Source organism: Haliotis asinina, chromosome 8, assembly GCF_037392515.1.
Source record: "Haliotis asinina isolate JCU_RB_2024 chromosome 8, JCU_Hal_asi_v2, whole genome shotgun sequence".
In the NCBI taxonomy this organism is placed as follows: domain Eukaryota; kingdom Metazoa; phylum Mollusca; class Gastropoda; order Lepetellida; family Haliotidae; genus Haliotis; species Haliotis asinina.
Genome location: NC_090287.1, coordinates 32408907 through 32425888, shown reverse-complemented (window position 1 = coordinate 32425888; position 16982 = coordinate 32408907). Strand labels below are relative to the sequence as shown.

Below are 16982 nucleotides of genomic sequence, written 5' to 3'. Positions count from 1 at the left end.
TGTACAGTCGTAGTTTGACCGTCCCTTACAGTTGTCGGTGAAAGTCAGAAAATGGACGTGAATGACCCCGGATCTGCAAAGTGATGATCATTCTAACCTGGTTTTTGGATACAACCCTGGTAGTAGTTGAAAAAATGGCATCACATGCTGTCAAGTAGCACATAGCAAAAAAACCAACCAAACAAAAAACAAATAAAAAACAAAAACATCTACATTGTATTTACACCTCACATCCCACCCTAATCGTTCTCCCGAGCCCCACTTGTCCATCATGACTAGTACCCGCATGACACCCTTTACCCCCTCCTCTAAAGAAACCGTATGCCCCTCCCATCACGCCCATACCACCACGTCCCCACAATCGTTACATCGCCATCCCACCTTATCTCAACTCTGCCCCCAACCTTTAAGTGAACTCAAAAACAACACCCGTCCTCCGAAATCTTACCCTCTTTCAACTTCCCCTCCCCTCCCCTTTCCCATCAGCACTGCCCTCTGGCTATCCCCGTCCACTCAGACCATCAGCAATTACGTCGCCAACCGCTCTCCCCCACCCTCCCGCTTGTCAGGGTACATGCTCGGGGCCTCACTGTCAGAGTCAAGAACCTTGTACAGTGTTTCTTCCAGTAGCGAATAGTTTAACTGTTCAGTCACTACACGTTTCACCCACTTCTGTCTATGGGGCAAACATAAGACTTAAAATCACAGCAACATGAGGATGTAATTAGACATGTCCCCTTCTCTTCCATGCCAGCTATTTTTACCAGACGATAGGAATGCCCGAAAATGTGACGATACCCATGAAAGCTCACATTTCACCTTTGACCTAAGGGGTAAGCGGGATCCTCGAGATATTAGCGTTATACAGAGGGGATAGGGATAGTGGCACGCGCTCTTTCATTGACAGCAATTAATCGGGCGAATCGGCCAATCGCAGGCAGTGACATATCGCCACTCACTCCCATAGCGAGTCGGCCTCGTCAGTGTACGGAAAGAGATCGTCTGCTACGGTTGCACTAACGCAAACAGTCCCACAACAAAGAAACCACTGCCGGCTCACACTAACGTGGATCTGTTATCGACTAGTTGTTTGTGACAGTGGGCCGAGAGTCGTGTGTTCACTTAGCTAGACCGTGTGGATATACAACAGTGTTCTTAATTTGCTCTTACGATGCTGGTATCTTAATCATCGGACAGTAAATTGTCCAGGAGGGCGGACGAGCGCACGTTGGAACAGCCAGTATTGGTATTGTTAAGCAAATATACGCGTGCCTTCTTACGGCCTAGACAGCTGTTCCAAGTGAAGTTCACAATCGCACAACCAACACTTTGTTGGGATCAGCGTCTTTGTTGGATAACATATATTCGTGTGGACGCAAAACAGTGTTCTGTGGAAGTAATTTCAACTTCTCAGAGGTAATTGTTTTCATTTTATGTTTTCTTCACGATAGATGAACAAATCTGTCATGTTTACAAAAGTATTTTATCTGTTGGCCCGGCTCATTGTTTGGAGACACTTGTTACTGGGGTCACTGCTTGCTATGTATGTATCTCACTAGGGGCCAACTGTGAGCTCTGGGGGCTCGTGGGTTAGTTGCCCGTCGCTCTGTCGGATTATATCTCTGTTTCCTCAAACTGACCATGTTTCGTGGTCTCCTATTAGCGGTCGGAGGTCAGGAAACGCACCGTGGTACCTAAGGCTCAAGTAACAGAATTGATTAACAAACTGAGACAAATTGATGTTTCAAATCCCGTGTTCTTCTTCAGATCTGCCGGTATTGTTCGTGGAACAGCTACCTGTTATCGTGTCCCCACACCCATTAATGAGGCGGAGGGGTCCGGCGTGTACCTGCCACCCCGACAGAAAGCTGCTGTAGATATGACTGTGGTATTATCCATGAACCCCCTGTGCACCCCCCATCACAGACTTTGTGGGGCTGATGAACTCCTCAGTTCGCCGGATCTTACCTTTAACTTTGTGACCTCACCCCCTCGGGCAGATACCCCTGTTCCCACGCCCTTGGGGGACTCCACCACTCAGCCAGATGACGTAAAAACCGTTTCAAGCCTGTCGGGTAAGTAATCTTAAAGTTAATAAGTGATCTGACGCAAATTCTATTATCACCAAAAACATATGAAATATTTAAACATAAACTCGATGCTAGTTTAATATTTAACATTAACCCTCGCGAATATTAACCCTAATGCTTTTTATTCGTGTTTTACACAATTTTGTCTGCTCTTCACTCAGTGTACAACATGACTTAAAAAATAACATCATATTCTGTGTTAACAATCTAATACAAATGAATGTGACATTCTCGCTCTTTTTCGTTCATGCCATTAAACACGCATACCATAGCTGATGTCAAGAAACATGAGATAACGACGTCCTGAGATAAGAACGGATGTCACTACAGCACGTGGGGACGACGTGCTACACAGAAATGTATCTTTCACCTATCGCATTAATGTTTGCTTCGTGTCATAGGCAGATGGTCGTGATTTACAATTATCCGTCTTTGTTCCACGTCCACTTAAAACCGTCTTCTATTTTTGAGGTATTTCCCAAGTTCCATTTCAAACTCGAATGTAATAAAACCCCCGCCACTGCTGTCTGAACGTGCATTAAACGATTCCCTTGCGCAGCGAACATTGATCTCATTGAAGCTTAATTGCATGAGACATATGAATCCGGTTTGTATTCAACAGATCTGCTTTAATTGCAAAGTAAATTTTATGTGAATGAAACTAGGCTTTATAATCAATACCTGTGGTCGTTTCATTACATAAATATTAGGTATTATTATGCGGTAGGATATTTGTGTGATAAGAACATGTTTGGGTATTAATCGCTCGAGCGGTTGTCGTGGACAAAATGCAGACTGTTGACTAGCGTGCACTGTAGACAAGTGTCTGCTAAGCTTTCAACGTTGATACTTGCCATCTGTGATGCGGGAGGGGCGAGATAGGGAGGGGGGATTGGTGAGAGCTCTTGTTCGCCGCGTGTTTGCCGCACATGTTGATAAGGACATGCATGTTTTGCCTACAACAAATGACAACTCAGTTCCGCGTTCGATAGTCACACTGATTCTTAAGGATCGGTTCAATCTCAAAGCCACTGCCAATCAACCTAATCGATATCAATCCCAAGCATCTGATCGAAGTCAGTCTAGCATTATTCCGGTGTCAATTTCAAGTTGTACATACAATCCAACTTAGGAAGTTTATTGTGCATTAACGGTATTTACAAGTGTGTTTGGAGGGAAAACACTGCCTGTTCGACGGTCAAGGCACACAGGATAACGTACACCATTGTCTGCTTGGGGGAATAAGGCTTCATTTCAACTGGGCCGATCACAAACGCTCGCTTGTTCCCCGGTGCTTTGTTAATTGCCGCAGGCTTTTGTCAATTTCACCCATGTATTTCACGGATGACTTGCACGCCAGGCTGCAATAGACAGATAGGACGAGTGCAAGCACTCGCTGTGACACGAGTTATGATACAAGGACGCCTCTTGATGTGAAGCCAAGCGGGGAACTGGTAAATCCAAACAACGTCTCGCTGAAATAGATGAGCAGCGATATCAATTGTAATGAACATCAGTCGCTCCGTCATTGGACTATTACCGAAAATGTCCCTTCAACTACCGATAATAATCTCGTAACGATTTTACTAATAAACCGTAATTAAATGTCATTCAGACGGAGAGTGGTTATTTTTTCGGCATTTGATTTAATTATATCATTATTGTAATAGACATGGCTGAACTCTGGCTTAATGTTATTTTTTATCATCTTTTAGAGGCAAAAAAAATTGGTTAATATGTACATTTCAGACTGGTGCGTATTTCAGCTATTTTGATTGACAGGTGTCTTGACGAAGTGGTTATGTAGATTGCAAGAAACCTATCGTGTGATAACTATTTGCTGCACGAGGAAACTCACGCTTTATCCACGAGAATCCTGTAAACCCATTATTTACCAATTGATCGTAACTTGATACATCTGAAATTGACACGTCTAGACTCCCGTAGCAATATTTGAAATTCTATCCGTTTAAAAAGCCCAAAATTTGAATACTCTGTTCTTATTGACTATTGGGTTTACACGTCCAAACTGCAAAGGTAGTGAAAGATGTTATTGCACAAGCCTGGGTCCTTGTGGTAAAGCTACCATCAATGTCATTCTTACCACCCCGCTGTTTGATCACTAATTGAACATATACAAAGTCACATCAAAGCTAGGGCCAAGACATATCAGCCGTCCATATTTGATGATAGATATCCTCGGTGAGGGCCCCTTAGCTCATCATGGCATCCCAGATCGAGCACCCGTGCCACAAGTCTTGACTGCAAATCCCAGAAAGTGATTTATTGCCTCGCTATCCACTCGCACAGTGTAACGTTACGAGAGCTATTCGGCCGTAATCAAAGCTCATAGGCTGTGTAGGCAGGCTTTAGCCCGAGGGCTGGCTATGAATGCATGCGTGGAAAACCTAAATATCTTAACTGTTTATTTATAATCGCCTTGTGTGTTGGTAAAAACTCGCAGTGGTGTTATTTGATCAAGATGAGCTCATATCAGCACTAACACATTGTGATACAGCGACATCAGATCTTTTCCAACTGGGTTAGTCTGACTATCACGGTGAAATCCCCAATCCATGAAATGCTGATGAAGCTACAACCATTTGCATCGTGTCTAGGCATGCCTGTTTCTCAAAGCATGTTCACTGTTACAGCTCTATTTGTTTGAATGACGGAGTGCAGCCATCCGTGGACGAGGCTGATGGGCAGTGTTGTAACGTGGAAAATATATGTATCAACAATATGACATGTCTGTGACGTCATTACTGCATAATGACGGGAAAATAAATAAAACTGCCCCCCCCCCAACACACACACACAATCAATTGACAGATTATTTAACACGCAAATCCAAACCTGATTCATCTGTTACTAGTGTAACCGAAATGTTTTAAAAATATAATGTAGTGTTGGTCTGCTGCATTTATAGGTATATACAGAGAGAGAAACAGATAGATAGATAGATAGATAGATAGATAGATAGATAGATAGATAGATAGATAGATAGTGGACAAAAATAGTTAGGAATGTATGTGCAGTTTGAAAATATGAATAATGACGTATTTATTCGTTGATATACTGAGAAAATATCAGTCATGAAAATGCCAATATCCCCAATTCATACTGTCCGCTGTGTGTGTGTGTATGTACGTGTGTGTGCATGTGTGCACTGGATAAAAAAACATATATATATATAAGTTGCCATACGATGTGATATAAGGACGTATCGTCTTTTTGTAATTACCTCATTCAAGTATATATAAAACATTTTTCAGTATTAACGAGTTAAGAAGTGGAAGAGCTCGATACATTCGTGACAAATACGAATACTGTACACTTTTTAGTTTCAAGCTCCAAATGATAGCCATCTTAACCAAGCGGTATACTAAGTGTGTTTTGTAAAGACGTGGGTTAGAGGTTTCTTTGTAGTAGCCTGTGCTCTTCGGAGACTTCAAACAAAGTCCTCAGCATGGAGTCGAGAATAAACTATATGTGACCTTGTACCTATCCGGCGACTTAAACACTGGCTTGGTGACAACAAGCTCTGCATATCGGTCACCGTCGGCGTTGTCCCACCTTTCTTCGAGCCGCAGTAAACACGGCAACGGGATCGATGTTCGGGCACCTGCTTGTCGACGACACCAAAGGACAGACTTATTCAATAATACAAATTGATAAAGGGGTGTGCCAGGGAGAACGAATAACGCCGTTGCTTTTCTTACAGAGAAAACAATACATGTGCTTATGAGTTAATTTGTATGCTTTTTGTTCGTGTAAGCAGTTTAAGTTTGTGATGACACGTGATGTTAATTTTGAAAGCCATGTCGCATCCATTGAATCGTTATGCTGATTGCTTTAGATAGGTGTTTCAGCAGAGGCCATCTAGCCGTTCTGGTCTTGATTACAGCGTAAGTGAATGTCAGCCCATGATCTACGAGCTAGTAAGTTAAAATATAGGTCATGTTTGTTTACATCCCAATGTTTCAAACAGCGGTGCATCCCTTCAGCCACACGTGTTCTCGTCGCTCCCTGACCAAACATGAATCTTATCGACATGCTGTATGGCGACCTGTCAGTCAATACACATCTAATGACTACAGTATTAGCTTATTATTATCCGATTTACAACACAATATGGATATGACATCGGCAAGTTCACTGCCGAGTATACTCTGCAGCAATTAGGGACCTTATTTCAGTATTATGTAATTATATTGTTATATAGACTTGGCCACGCCGACTTACGAAAACAGGTAACGAAACAACTACGTGCTTGATGACGCTGTGAGCGAGAATGAGGGAAGTACCTGTCTTGTTCTCACGTCGTGTAATTGGTAGGGGAAAGGCGCGTCCAGCTGAGCAATAGAATGACCCTCGATGTTGACGTCATTCATTTCGCTCGGCAAGGGGATTGCTGATTTAGTAATTATTGATGGGGCTAATGGGGAAAAACCAGAGTCATCGCCAGTGATCACGGTCAAATTTTCATAGCTGTCGTCGGGTTTGTTGAGATCTGGAAGGAAGCCTTGGTCTTGGAAAGTTAGCCAATAAATGTCGGATTCTGACCGGTCAAACGGCGACGTAGCAGACGCTGTTTAATAGGTCTGGGCATGTTGATGGACGAATGGAATCAGAGGATGGATGGATCACGGGAGTGCCGAGGTCGGGTTATTTGGTGAAAGTTAAGCGGGGAATTAAGTCAGTCACGTTAACTGCGGAATGATATTGCAATGAAGCCAGGCATTTAGCAACGTTTGGTCGAAGCAGAAAAGGTTGTTCACTGGAAATGGTGCCGAGATAAAAATAGATGACAATCGTCTTCTTGGCTTGTTTACAAATGGCTGTTCGTGTTGCGTGTACTTACGCCCTATTCAATTAATCATCTTTCCGTAATAGACGACTGAGAAAGATAATACAATCTATCAGAAACTTTGTATCGATAATGTTTTGAATAAAAACATAAATACTGAATAAAGGTTTAATAAATAGGCACGACACGTATTTTCAAATGAAAATACATTAGTGATAAAAAAAAACCAACACTGTAAATAAATCTTCGTTATTAGCTAGCTATGGTAAAATCCTATCCAAAGACATTCTGACTAAAAGACATTAAACAAACTATAGGGAATTAATAACATATGTGTCATGACAAAAACCCGCCTCTAATAAAACATGTCGTGCCGTGTCAATATACTACAAGGGGATTTTTATTTAGCATTTTTTATAAACAACATGGCCAACGTGGATGTAAATATATGTCGTGTTTTAAGTGTGTATTTTGCTTTGTCGACCTACTGCCAGCTCGACTTCCCTCTAAACTCACGGTCCCCGTTAGTCATAGGGCAACATCTCACAGCGGAAGTAGTTTACTTAATGTCCGCAACACCCACCGTAGGCACACCGGTCTTGATAACTCGCTTCGGATAACGTATGAACAAGATACCGCGTTATCCACATGAAAGGGTCATACAACGGTTATTGTGTACGACTTGCATCAGAAGTTCGCCACTTACATAGAAGTTTTCACAGGGTTTACTGAGCGTTGACTGCCCGCATAGTGGTGTTTAGATTTCCAGTGACGCTTGTGTCGTTTCCGCGTCAATCAGGAAGCGGTTATTGGGCCAATTGGAATTTTGACTTACGTGTGACCATATTCAGTCTCGTCACCATTCAGTCAGCAGTATGGGACGTCTGACGTGTGTGTAATGTATTTTTACTCTGTCCGTCAGCATGCTTCCGTACAAGTCAGACTGACGGGTCGCCAAATTAAGCGCGTCCGCAATCAATACTAATTCTTGAGCGTCGGCCCTTGGCCATACTACAATAACTACCGTTGTGATGGGAAAGATGCTGCACTAGATCGCCATGAAGTCGACATTCATATTCTGTGGGTATAGCTGATGTAAACAGTATAAGGTTTAATTTTCTTTCTTGTATATATGTTCAGTATTGCTTATTCATTAACGATGTTGAGTGTTTGAAAGGATTTTACTTTACCTAGCAATTATAATGCAATGGAAGGTGATTATTGCGAGATGGTAAATTTTATTTCCTTTATATGTGTTAATCTGTATATATTTGATATTGATATTTTTATGTTTCTATTTTTTTTCAGACAAACCAGTCGGTGGAGAAAGTGTGAATTTTGACCTGGACTCTTCTGAATGTCGAGGTGTAAAAAGGAAATGCCCTTTAGACTTATGTGAGAATTTCAACGAGATTGTGCCGTCCAAAAGAATATCTCCATTCCTAAATACCCCTAAACAGAGGAAGGACGAGAGAAGGAAAGTGTTGCGAATCTCGATTCAGAAACTACGTCAGATGGATGATCCGGAGAATTTTTTGAGACGATCTGTGTTGATAAATAATACCGTGAGGCGAATGCAATCGGAAATTCGAGAGGAAAAGAGGACAACTTCTGTGTCAAAAGGGTACCCGTTTTATAGGAAAAAGAACGGATACGATTATGAGGTTGTGAACAACAGTTACTTGTCGTCTGCTCCGTTCTGTGAAGATCATATTCAAGTGGCAGACGACAACATGGGGGATGAGGTCACGGACGCTTTGGTGCAAAGTTTGGAGACTGGGAACTTCTCAACGTCTGAAACACCCCTCGATACCTTTACTTCAGATTCACAAAGGGAGAAACAGATCTATTCCGATATGGACACAGTGTTTAATAATTTGATACGTGCGTTAGGCGAAACCTAGTCGGATGTGTGTACGGCCTATGAGACTGTGAACAAATTATCGGTATTGGATGCAGCTGGCTCGCAAGACGATGAGGAATTCCTCAAGTGAGGGCGAATGTGATTCCGTGATGGCGCGAGCATGGTCGTCTGCTCTAAGGCCCGACAGGCGAAATTCTCGTCTGCTGTTCCACACATGCCAACAATCTCACACATGCGCACTGAAAGCATTCTCAGCTTTGTTTTAACGATTGTGTGTTGCATGAATTAAATTTTGCACTGAGACCTCGAGTTGTGCCTAACGAGTGGAACGCGGTATAAATACTGTATATAATATAGCGAATTTGTTTATTTGTTTATAATGACACCTGTTCTTGAACCAGCCCGGCACATTAAGAACTAAACTAACCTGTTCTGTAGAAGAATTAAGTACGGGATACCACTCAGAAGAGCACAAGTCATGAAGGACGCCTCACAAAGGACGCCTCATTGTGACTACTTGATGTAAATCGTTTTCTATTTGATCCGTACAACGGAACCTCATTAATAGGAGTTACATATACCTGGGTTACTAAACTATTTGTTCTGGTTTCCGGACGTGTTGTGATTTAGGATTACTCTATCGTAACCGTCCCCACATGAGGTGTATACATTAAGGAGGTTCCACTGTACGTTGAAATAGTTTACATCGATATGCTTTATATCCACTGTGACGTCAAATCCTTTGTGCGACACATTTGAAAATGCGTTTATTCTGAACCCGTTCACATTTGAAGTATTCATTATCAGTCATTCCACACAAACTGAACCCCCCCCCCTCCTCACACCTCCCTCGAAATAATTCCCCAAAGAAAGTCTTCATATCCCACAGATAGAATATAATGACCCTGCCTTTTGACGTCAGAGTTGCGTTTTGTAGATACGTACACAAATATATTCAGTCTCGAACAAACTTGTAAAATATCCTTTGTGTAGAACCATATAGAATTGTTATGTCTCAAGAGTTGAATTTATAAAGATATATCAATGATGTCTCATAAGAGCCTTTCTGGGGAAGTCGGATAATTTTAGCAGTATGTGGAATGTAATCGGACCCTGGTCACCAGGTGACTGGTCAGCTGACCACACGAATGTAGCATACCTGGAAGTTACCAGTGATTGTCTCAGCGTAGCGTCAAAGAAATTCCTTCTCATGGAATCTTGCCCTCTATTTGCACAACAGGTTGGGACATTTGGATAGCCGAGCCGTCCGCAAAATTGTAGACCTTCCCAGGTGCTTCATAGTCTCAGCAAGAAACAGCATGTGCTCACAGTATTTTATATCCGTTGAAACGATGCTTTTTTAGTCAATTTCGTGGCTTATTTGGTATATACGAGTATAAGCTGCTTCATATGAATTAGGGTCTTTGAATATAAGGTGAACTACATTTATAACGAATACACGGATTTAACAAACTTTGTTGGTCTCTGTTTGATATACACATGTACTTTATTCGAGATATACGAATTACGGTTATCACATACCTAAATGGTCCTCGTGGATTCGTTATGAACGATGTTTACCGTATCAAATTGTTGAATTATTTGAAGACAGAAATTTATCTGATTACTAATCTGCTTCAATAAGTGTTTCTCCAAGTATATCAATGTGTTTTCATCCGAGAGACGTTTGATCCATGGCTGCGCCGCTCAATTGGCGATAGAACCCCTCACTATTGAGGGCTTTCTTTCGTTAACGTTCAACTAGTTGAAAGAGTCATGCGACCAACAACTGCAAATCGATTTTGTTGTCATCTATTTCTGTGTACCAGTGTTAGTGCACAGATATCTAGCCCAAACAGTTGATATGAATTTTTCAAGATTAATGTCCTCACGGGAACGCGTTATTGAAGTCAAACTCTTGACTTATTCAGTACGTGATGTTAACGTGTGTAAGTGTTAAGAGTAAAATGGCGGCTTACTGTTTTGTTATATCATGTAAAATGGCAAGCGTTACTGTTATTATAATTGTTATAGTTTATACCAACAATTATTAAGTTGGAAACAGCGCTCATTTAATTCCAAAACTAGTTGACTATCTTGAAATTGGTCTGGAACATTCCTAGTGGAAAAGTCTTCTTTTTATATGTCTCGCTTATTGGTTGATGTAGCATGAACGAACGATAAGATTACAAGTCCTTAAAGCATCATGACGTTTCGGCGGAATTAATAGCGTTATAACGAGGCAGCATTTATACTGGGCTTGGATGTTGATTTGGTACTTGGCAACTGCAGGAATAACTTATTGTTCATCACACAAAGAGACATTTGAAATGGGCGTCCCCCATGCGTGATATGAATCCTAACGTGTCGCCATTATAGCTTCACTCAGATGCGATGTGCCTTTGCGCTTGCATATTCCATATATGGAACAGACAGCGGCAGGTTCTTTCTGTTACGAGCTGCGCTCCACGCGCAAGGTAGGTGACGTCACACGTTGTCAACGACGCCAGTCCGTGGTAGACGTGACGCCGAGGCACTGAAGTACCGTTAACCTTTGACGAGCAAGACCGGTACAAATCTAGCAAATGCGAATCGCCGACAGGTGTTACCCTGTTTGGCTTCGCGACAGATGGACCAGAAACTGCTTGAATGGCAGCCTGTCAGGATAACTCATGTTTAACAATTCCAGCGCGGACTATCGATACTCCGGGCCAATGTCATCCATCTAAAAGATTCATGATACAAACTTGAGAGCTGCAAGTGATACTCCCGTTACTAATATCAATTTGCCAAATCATAGTGTCTGTCCCAATTGGTAGTTTTCAAGTCGAAAATTCACACTCTTCAGTATTGACCGAATTTGGGCTATTATCTTCAATTGTAAATTGGAGCGTCAGTTTATTCACTCAGCTCGGCTTTATATCCATCGGAAATCCTGTTGTGCCATCAATGAGGAATGGCCTTCCGCAGCTGTAGCAGGCTATAGGCCCAATGCTAGATCAATACATTTCATATTCAAAGCTTTCAACTGAGAGATGTTTGTTCAAATACTGTGGCTTAAGCATGGCGGACACACTGTGTTCATGGAGGTTCCTGGCATTGGAACCAAGATATATTATATATGTGACTCGAGAATGATTTGTGAATGATGCACCATTAATGTGGTATCCTTCTAAGGGAGTAGATATTTTGTTTCATTACCAGCCACGCTGATCTCATTACCTTAGCGCTGAATCTGATCGGTAAGATCTTATGTTATATTTGATTATGAAATTAGGTTTAATTGTTAAATCATTTGCACATATAAATTTATTGTATTTGAAATATGCCTTTACCGGATTGTTTGTTTGACCTTGAGGTACATATTTGACCTGAGGTCAGGTTTTATTCCTTTAAAGTTTAGGTCGTAACCCTACCCCTCCCGATGTCACCCCACCCCCGCCGTATTACTCACCCACCATTCATTCCAAGCGTCACCTCCTACCCCTCCGCCATCAATATAAAATGTATGATACGGAGGCCAAATTAGCATTACATAAGATACAGACCACAGATGGCCAAAGTTCAGCCGTCGCTTGACCAGCCGGTATCAGTATCACATTGTCTAAACACGAATGTCATGCAAAATTGACCCCACAAGGAACCGCGCTATCTTAAATAAGAAATACCCCGTGCTCAATTATTCATATCAGAATGCTTAAAGTAAAAAATATGTTTTTTGATAAATTGAAAAGTTTACATGATCACATCTCGAATGAAAATTACTTCCGTTTGGATAGTGTTTTAAATATTATTATCTTAAATACACAGAAATTATTGATGTTAAAACTGAATCTAAGTTTCGAAAAAAAACCCAAACCATGGAACATTAGCAACGAAGTGTTAAGGGAGCATTTGTAGCCACGCGTAGATAATTATAGACCAATGATGTATGATCAGCCATGTACATTCATTATCTTGGTAGGACATTGAAACAGAAAGCGGTCAGTTGCGTTGCTGTTAATGTCCCTAAGTCACACAGCTATGTATGATTGTAAATACTTTTATGAAAAACGTGGCATAGATGAGATAAGGTCCAAAATGACATTTTGACATTTTGTACAATTTATTTTATTTATTTTATTTAAGAAATATGACGCCGAGGAGACGCATTACTGAAATAAATTTGTGAAATATATACCTCGTTATTTGTCTTTGTCTACCTGCATGGGAGCGACGGTAATCTGGTGGTTAAAGCGTCTTCTCGTCACGCCGAAGACTCGATTCCCCACATGGATACAATGTGTAAAGCACATGTTTGATGTTGCCCGCCTTGATATTGCTGGAATATTGCTAATAGCGGAGTAAAACCATATATACTCACTCATTCTCTCACTCACTAATCTGTAAAGAGCCCGAGTGAGATGGGGATTAAGAACCTGAAAAATGTAGACTTGCTTCATTTGGTTGATTGATTTGTCGTTTAACGCCACACTCAGCAATATTATAGCTATATGGTGCGGTCTGAAAATAATCGAGCATAGACCAGAAAATCCAGTGATTAACAACATGAGCATCGATCTACGCTATCAGGAATCTACTATGACGTACGTGAACCAAGCCAGCGAGTCCGACCACCCGAAGGTCGACAGTTGATAACATATTCATTCTTCAATCTATTCTTCAAATGCTCCTATGCATCTTTCGACATGGTTAACCGAAATAACTTCTTTCAAGAAATAGTATCCATGTAAAATTATTTTGTGTTCATAATTCATATGACAAGTTGAAGTCTGCTGTAGTTTTCGACGAAGAGAGAAAACTATCTGAATATTTTGTTTGTTCCACTGGTGTTAGACAAGGATGAGGATGTCCACATTTATCAAAGTGTGGACCAGACCATTCATGAATTAGGGGTGACCAGCAAGACCCAATTGATTAGTGTGTTCTTTTTACCTGCATTTTGTGATGTCTGCGACATGGGAGTAAACCGGGGTTGGTTTAGGGGTTTAGCATTGCAGAAAGGGCCAGACAGAAGGGAATATATTGCAGTTCAGGGACTGTGAGACAGACTGATGGAACAGCTTGAAACAAAATGGTTCTGTGTGATGGATGGTACACATCTTGTCACAGCTGTTAGCCCCGTAATTGTGTGAAACATATAACGACGAAAGAATAACTATTACCGCCAAGGCACATCTGGGACCTTGTCAAATGAGAGATCATAATTTTATAACGTGTTGTGCACTTTAATGCTGATTATTTAAATGTACAACGTATGCGGTTTCACGTGTATTTAATGTAGAATGATATTCAGTTCTTCTATATTTTACTGGAAAAATGCGAAATTATCAAGACTTTGTTTAGTTTGTCAATAGTTGGTTGGCTTATGTGTTGTTGAACGCTTCACTCAGCAACAATCTAGATTTATGGCGGCTGTCTGTAAACAGTCGAGTCCGGACCCAATAATCTGGTGATCAACATCATTTGCATCGATCAACGCATCTGGAATACAATGTCAAGTGTCGATCAAGTCAGTAAGCCGTTAGTCGCCTCTTACGACAAGTATGGGTTGCTGAAGACCAGTTCTAACCCGGACCTACACGGGTGAATCTTTCCGAAGTACCTCGGTAATATCCAGAAAGAACCAGAAAAGGTTGCACGTTCTTGTGTACCCCGTCGTGGTCTGGTGGTGACATTGCCCCAACTGGCATAAAAACATATTTATTCACATTCTTTGGACAACCCAAAGGCAGAGGCCTGTTGCTGACGAACATGGTACTATAAACAGCCTATCCTGGCTCGAGAAAGGGAAATTTTCAGCGACTTGGACTTTTACTACTATCTTCCCAGAAGAAGCAGGGCATTTTTACAGTGGAAGCTGACAAAACCGGCACTCATCACGACTGAAGAAATAACCCAGTTTAGTCAACGTGCCGGATTGTTGAGCGGATGTTAAATGTACTAGTCACAGACAGGACTGAGATTGAATGCCGGTGTTGTCAGCTTGCCGGATTGGACAGATGCCGGGTTGGACGGCTACCGCTGTATATCAGTGACGTTTAAATGCCGAACCATCAGTACGTTTAAGATCCTAGGACCCTCTGCCTTTATATCCTCCTCGCGTTAACCACTAGGATATCCCGCCGCCTCTTATATCCAGGGGACGTAGTACCTTTATATCCAGGAAATGTAATGCATTTATATCCACAGTAGGTAAGCTTTTATACACAATTAACAATACGTCGTTTGTGCGATCGCTATTATACTTGGACTGCCAGTATGGTATTTCAGCAGGTCCTTATTCCGACAAGGGGCATAATTGCATGATAACAGTCTAACACTAAGACTTCATCCAGAAAGATGTTCTTGCACATAGATAAAAGATACCACAAATATCATAGATGCAACATAAAATAAATTGTTACAACTTTAAAACATTTTCAAACGATTTCCAAAACTTGTAAAAGAGAACTGTGAAAATTAAAATTTTATTTTAAACATGCAGTAACATTAACAACTGACAGATTCTTGAAACCATTTGGTCATGGAACAAATGTCAGCAGTTTTGTGAAAAAGGGTAAGCTTTTCAACGCCGTTTAAACAAAATTTTCAAAATCTTTCATTTGAAGTGGGTTATTACAACGTCTGCCTGTTTCTATTTCTGGTTTTAAAGAGCGGCATCTTAGAGAGGCTAAAATAGATCGTTTTTAACTCGTGAGCAGAAGGTCATATTCTGTGCTCAAAGAAGCGCATGGGCGTAAATGAAGACAAGAGTTAGAAGCATCTCACGCGGTGGATGTCTGCGACCTCTAAATATAAGAAAGAACGTGTTGCACTTTGAAATCGATGGACTGCAATGGGCTTCGTCTAACATGAACCTACGAATTCTCGGTGCTCCCGTACTTCATACGTACCAGTCAGTATTGAATGCCATGTTGAGAGCATATTGGCTTTTCAAAACAGCTGATAAGGCAATACGTTCTGTCTTTAAGGGGGTTATGCTCATTTGTACCTATGTGTATTCAAGCTTAAGATGTAGTTAGTTTGTTGTTTAAACTCATTGTACGTAAGTGGGGAATCGAACCCGGATCTTAAGCATTACGAGCGAATGCTTTAACCGCTAAGCTACAACCCGAGCACAACCCGAAAACAGTTAGGATTATTTTGATTCGATCCCTTAGCTTTTTATTCAAAGGTTAATGCTCAAGACAAAAATATCTTTTAAGGCTAGGAATGTTTCCCTTATACAGTTTCGTATGCTAAAAAAAAGAATGTGCCATTGACATAATGATTTGACTTAACAGGCAGCGACACGAAAACCGTGCTAGTATGATTTGCCCGCTGGCCAAGTATTTTGGCAAATAAACACGGATCTATATGCTCTGGCGTGCAAGTGTACAACGTAGACCAATCAATACTAAGACGAAACAAAAGACATACAAGGAATTGGTGAGTTTGTAATTACAGGTTAATATCGGAGCAATTAGTCCGTCCTCGCCCAGAAACCTGTGAAGATAGATTTTTTTTTGAGTTTCCACCTCGGTCAATTTCGCCCCCACCGAGTTTGGATGCAGTAAAACGTATCATATATGTTCAAATCTATTCTATCCCGGAGACGGACCTCATAAAATGTCATTATGAAAATTGTTTTTGAAAAGCATTTTCAAGTTGTAGACTTCAGTGGACTGACGTGGGGGAGTTTAGTTTTAACAATATTCCAGCAATGTCATGGCGGGGGACACCTGAAATGGACCTCACATATCCAGCCCATGAGGAGAATGGGACGATGGTGAGAGAACATTAGCTACCCCACCACGCCCCGGTGGATTGGAAGAGACGTGTGCATTTTTTGATGGTTTGGAGGCACGATATCAAAACTCAACCCCCTCCCTCCCCTCACTCCCACCACCTACCCAGCCCCCACCCCCCCACCCCCAACTCCAGGCCCATCGTAACAGTATGACTCTACATCATTTCAGGTGATCACGAAGATGAGTGAGTGAGCGAGTCTAGTTTTACGCCACACTCCGTAATATTCGAGCTCAAGAAAATGGTGTCTGTAATCTTTAAGAGTCTATATCCACATGAATGCGGACATCACGCAGACAGTGCACTACATATGGGCGCATGATGGGGATAATACACTGAAATAACGGATCTTGCATTTGTGTACATCGGTGCTGAAGAATCTCCACACGGAAGTGTGTTGTAAGTGATTAATTCGCCACTAACAGGA

General features: G+C 41.5%; 1 protein-coding gene across 1 annotated transcript; it reads left to right on the top strand.

Annotated features, from left to right (window-relative positions):
• The first annotated feature begins 973 nt into the window (after positions 1–973).
• Positions 974–12744, top strand: LOC137294476 (SERTA domain-containing protein 4-like). The gene is made up of 3 exons (XM_067825500.1): positions 974–1416; positions 1768–2075; positions 8209–12744. Exons 2-3 carry the CDS (start codon positions 1880–1882, stop codon positions 8802–8804), a joined length of 792 nt encoding a protein of 263 aa, XP_067681601.1. The 5' UTR covers positions 974–1416; positions 1768–1879; the 3' UTR covers positions 8805–12744.
• Positions 12745–16982: the final 4238 nt, after the last annotated feature.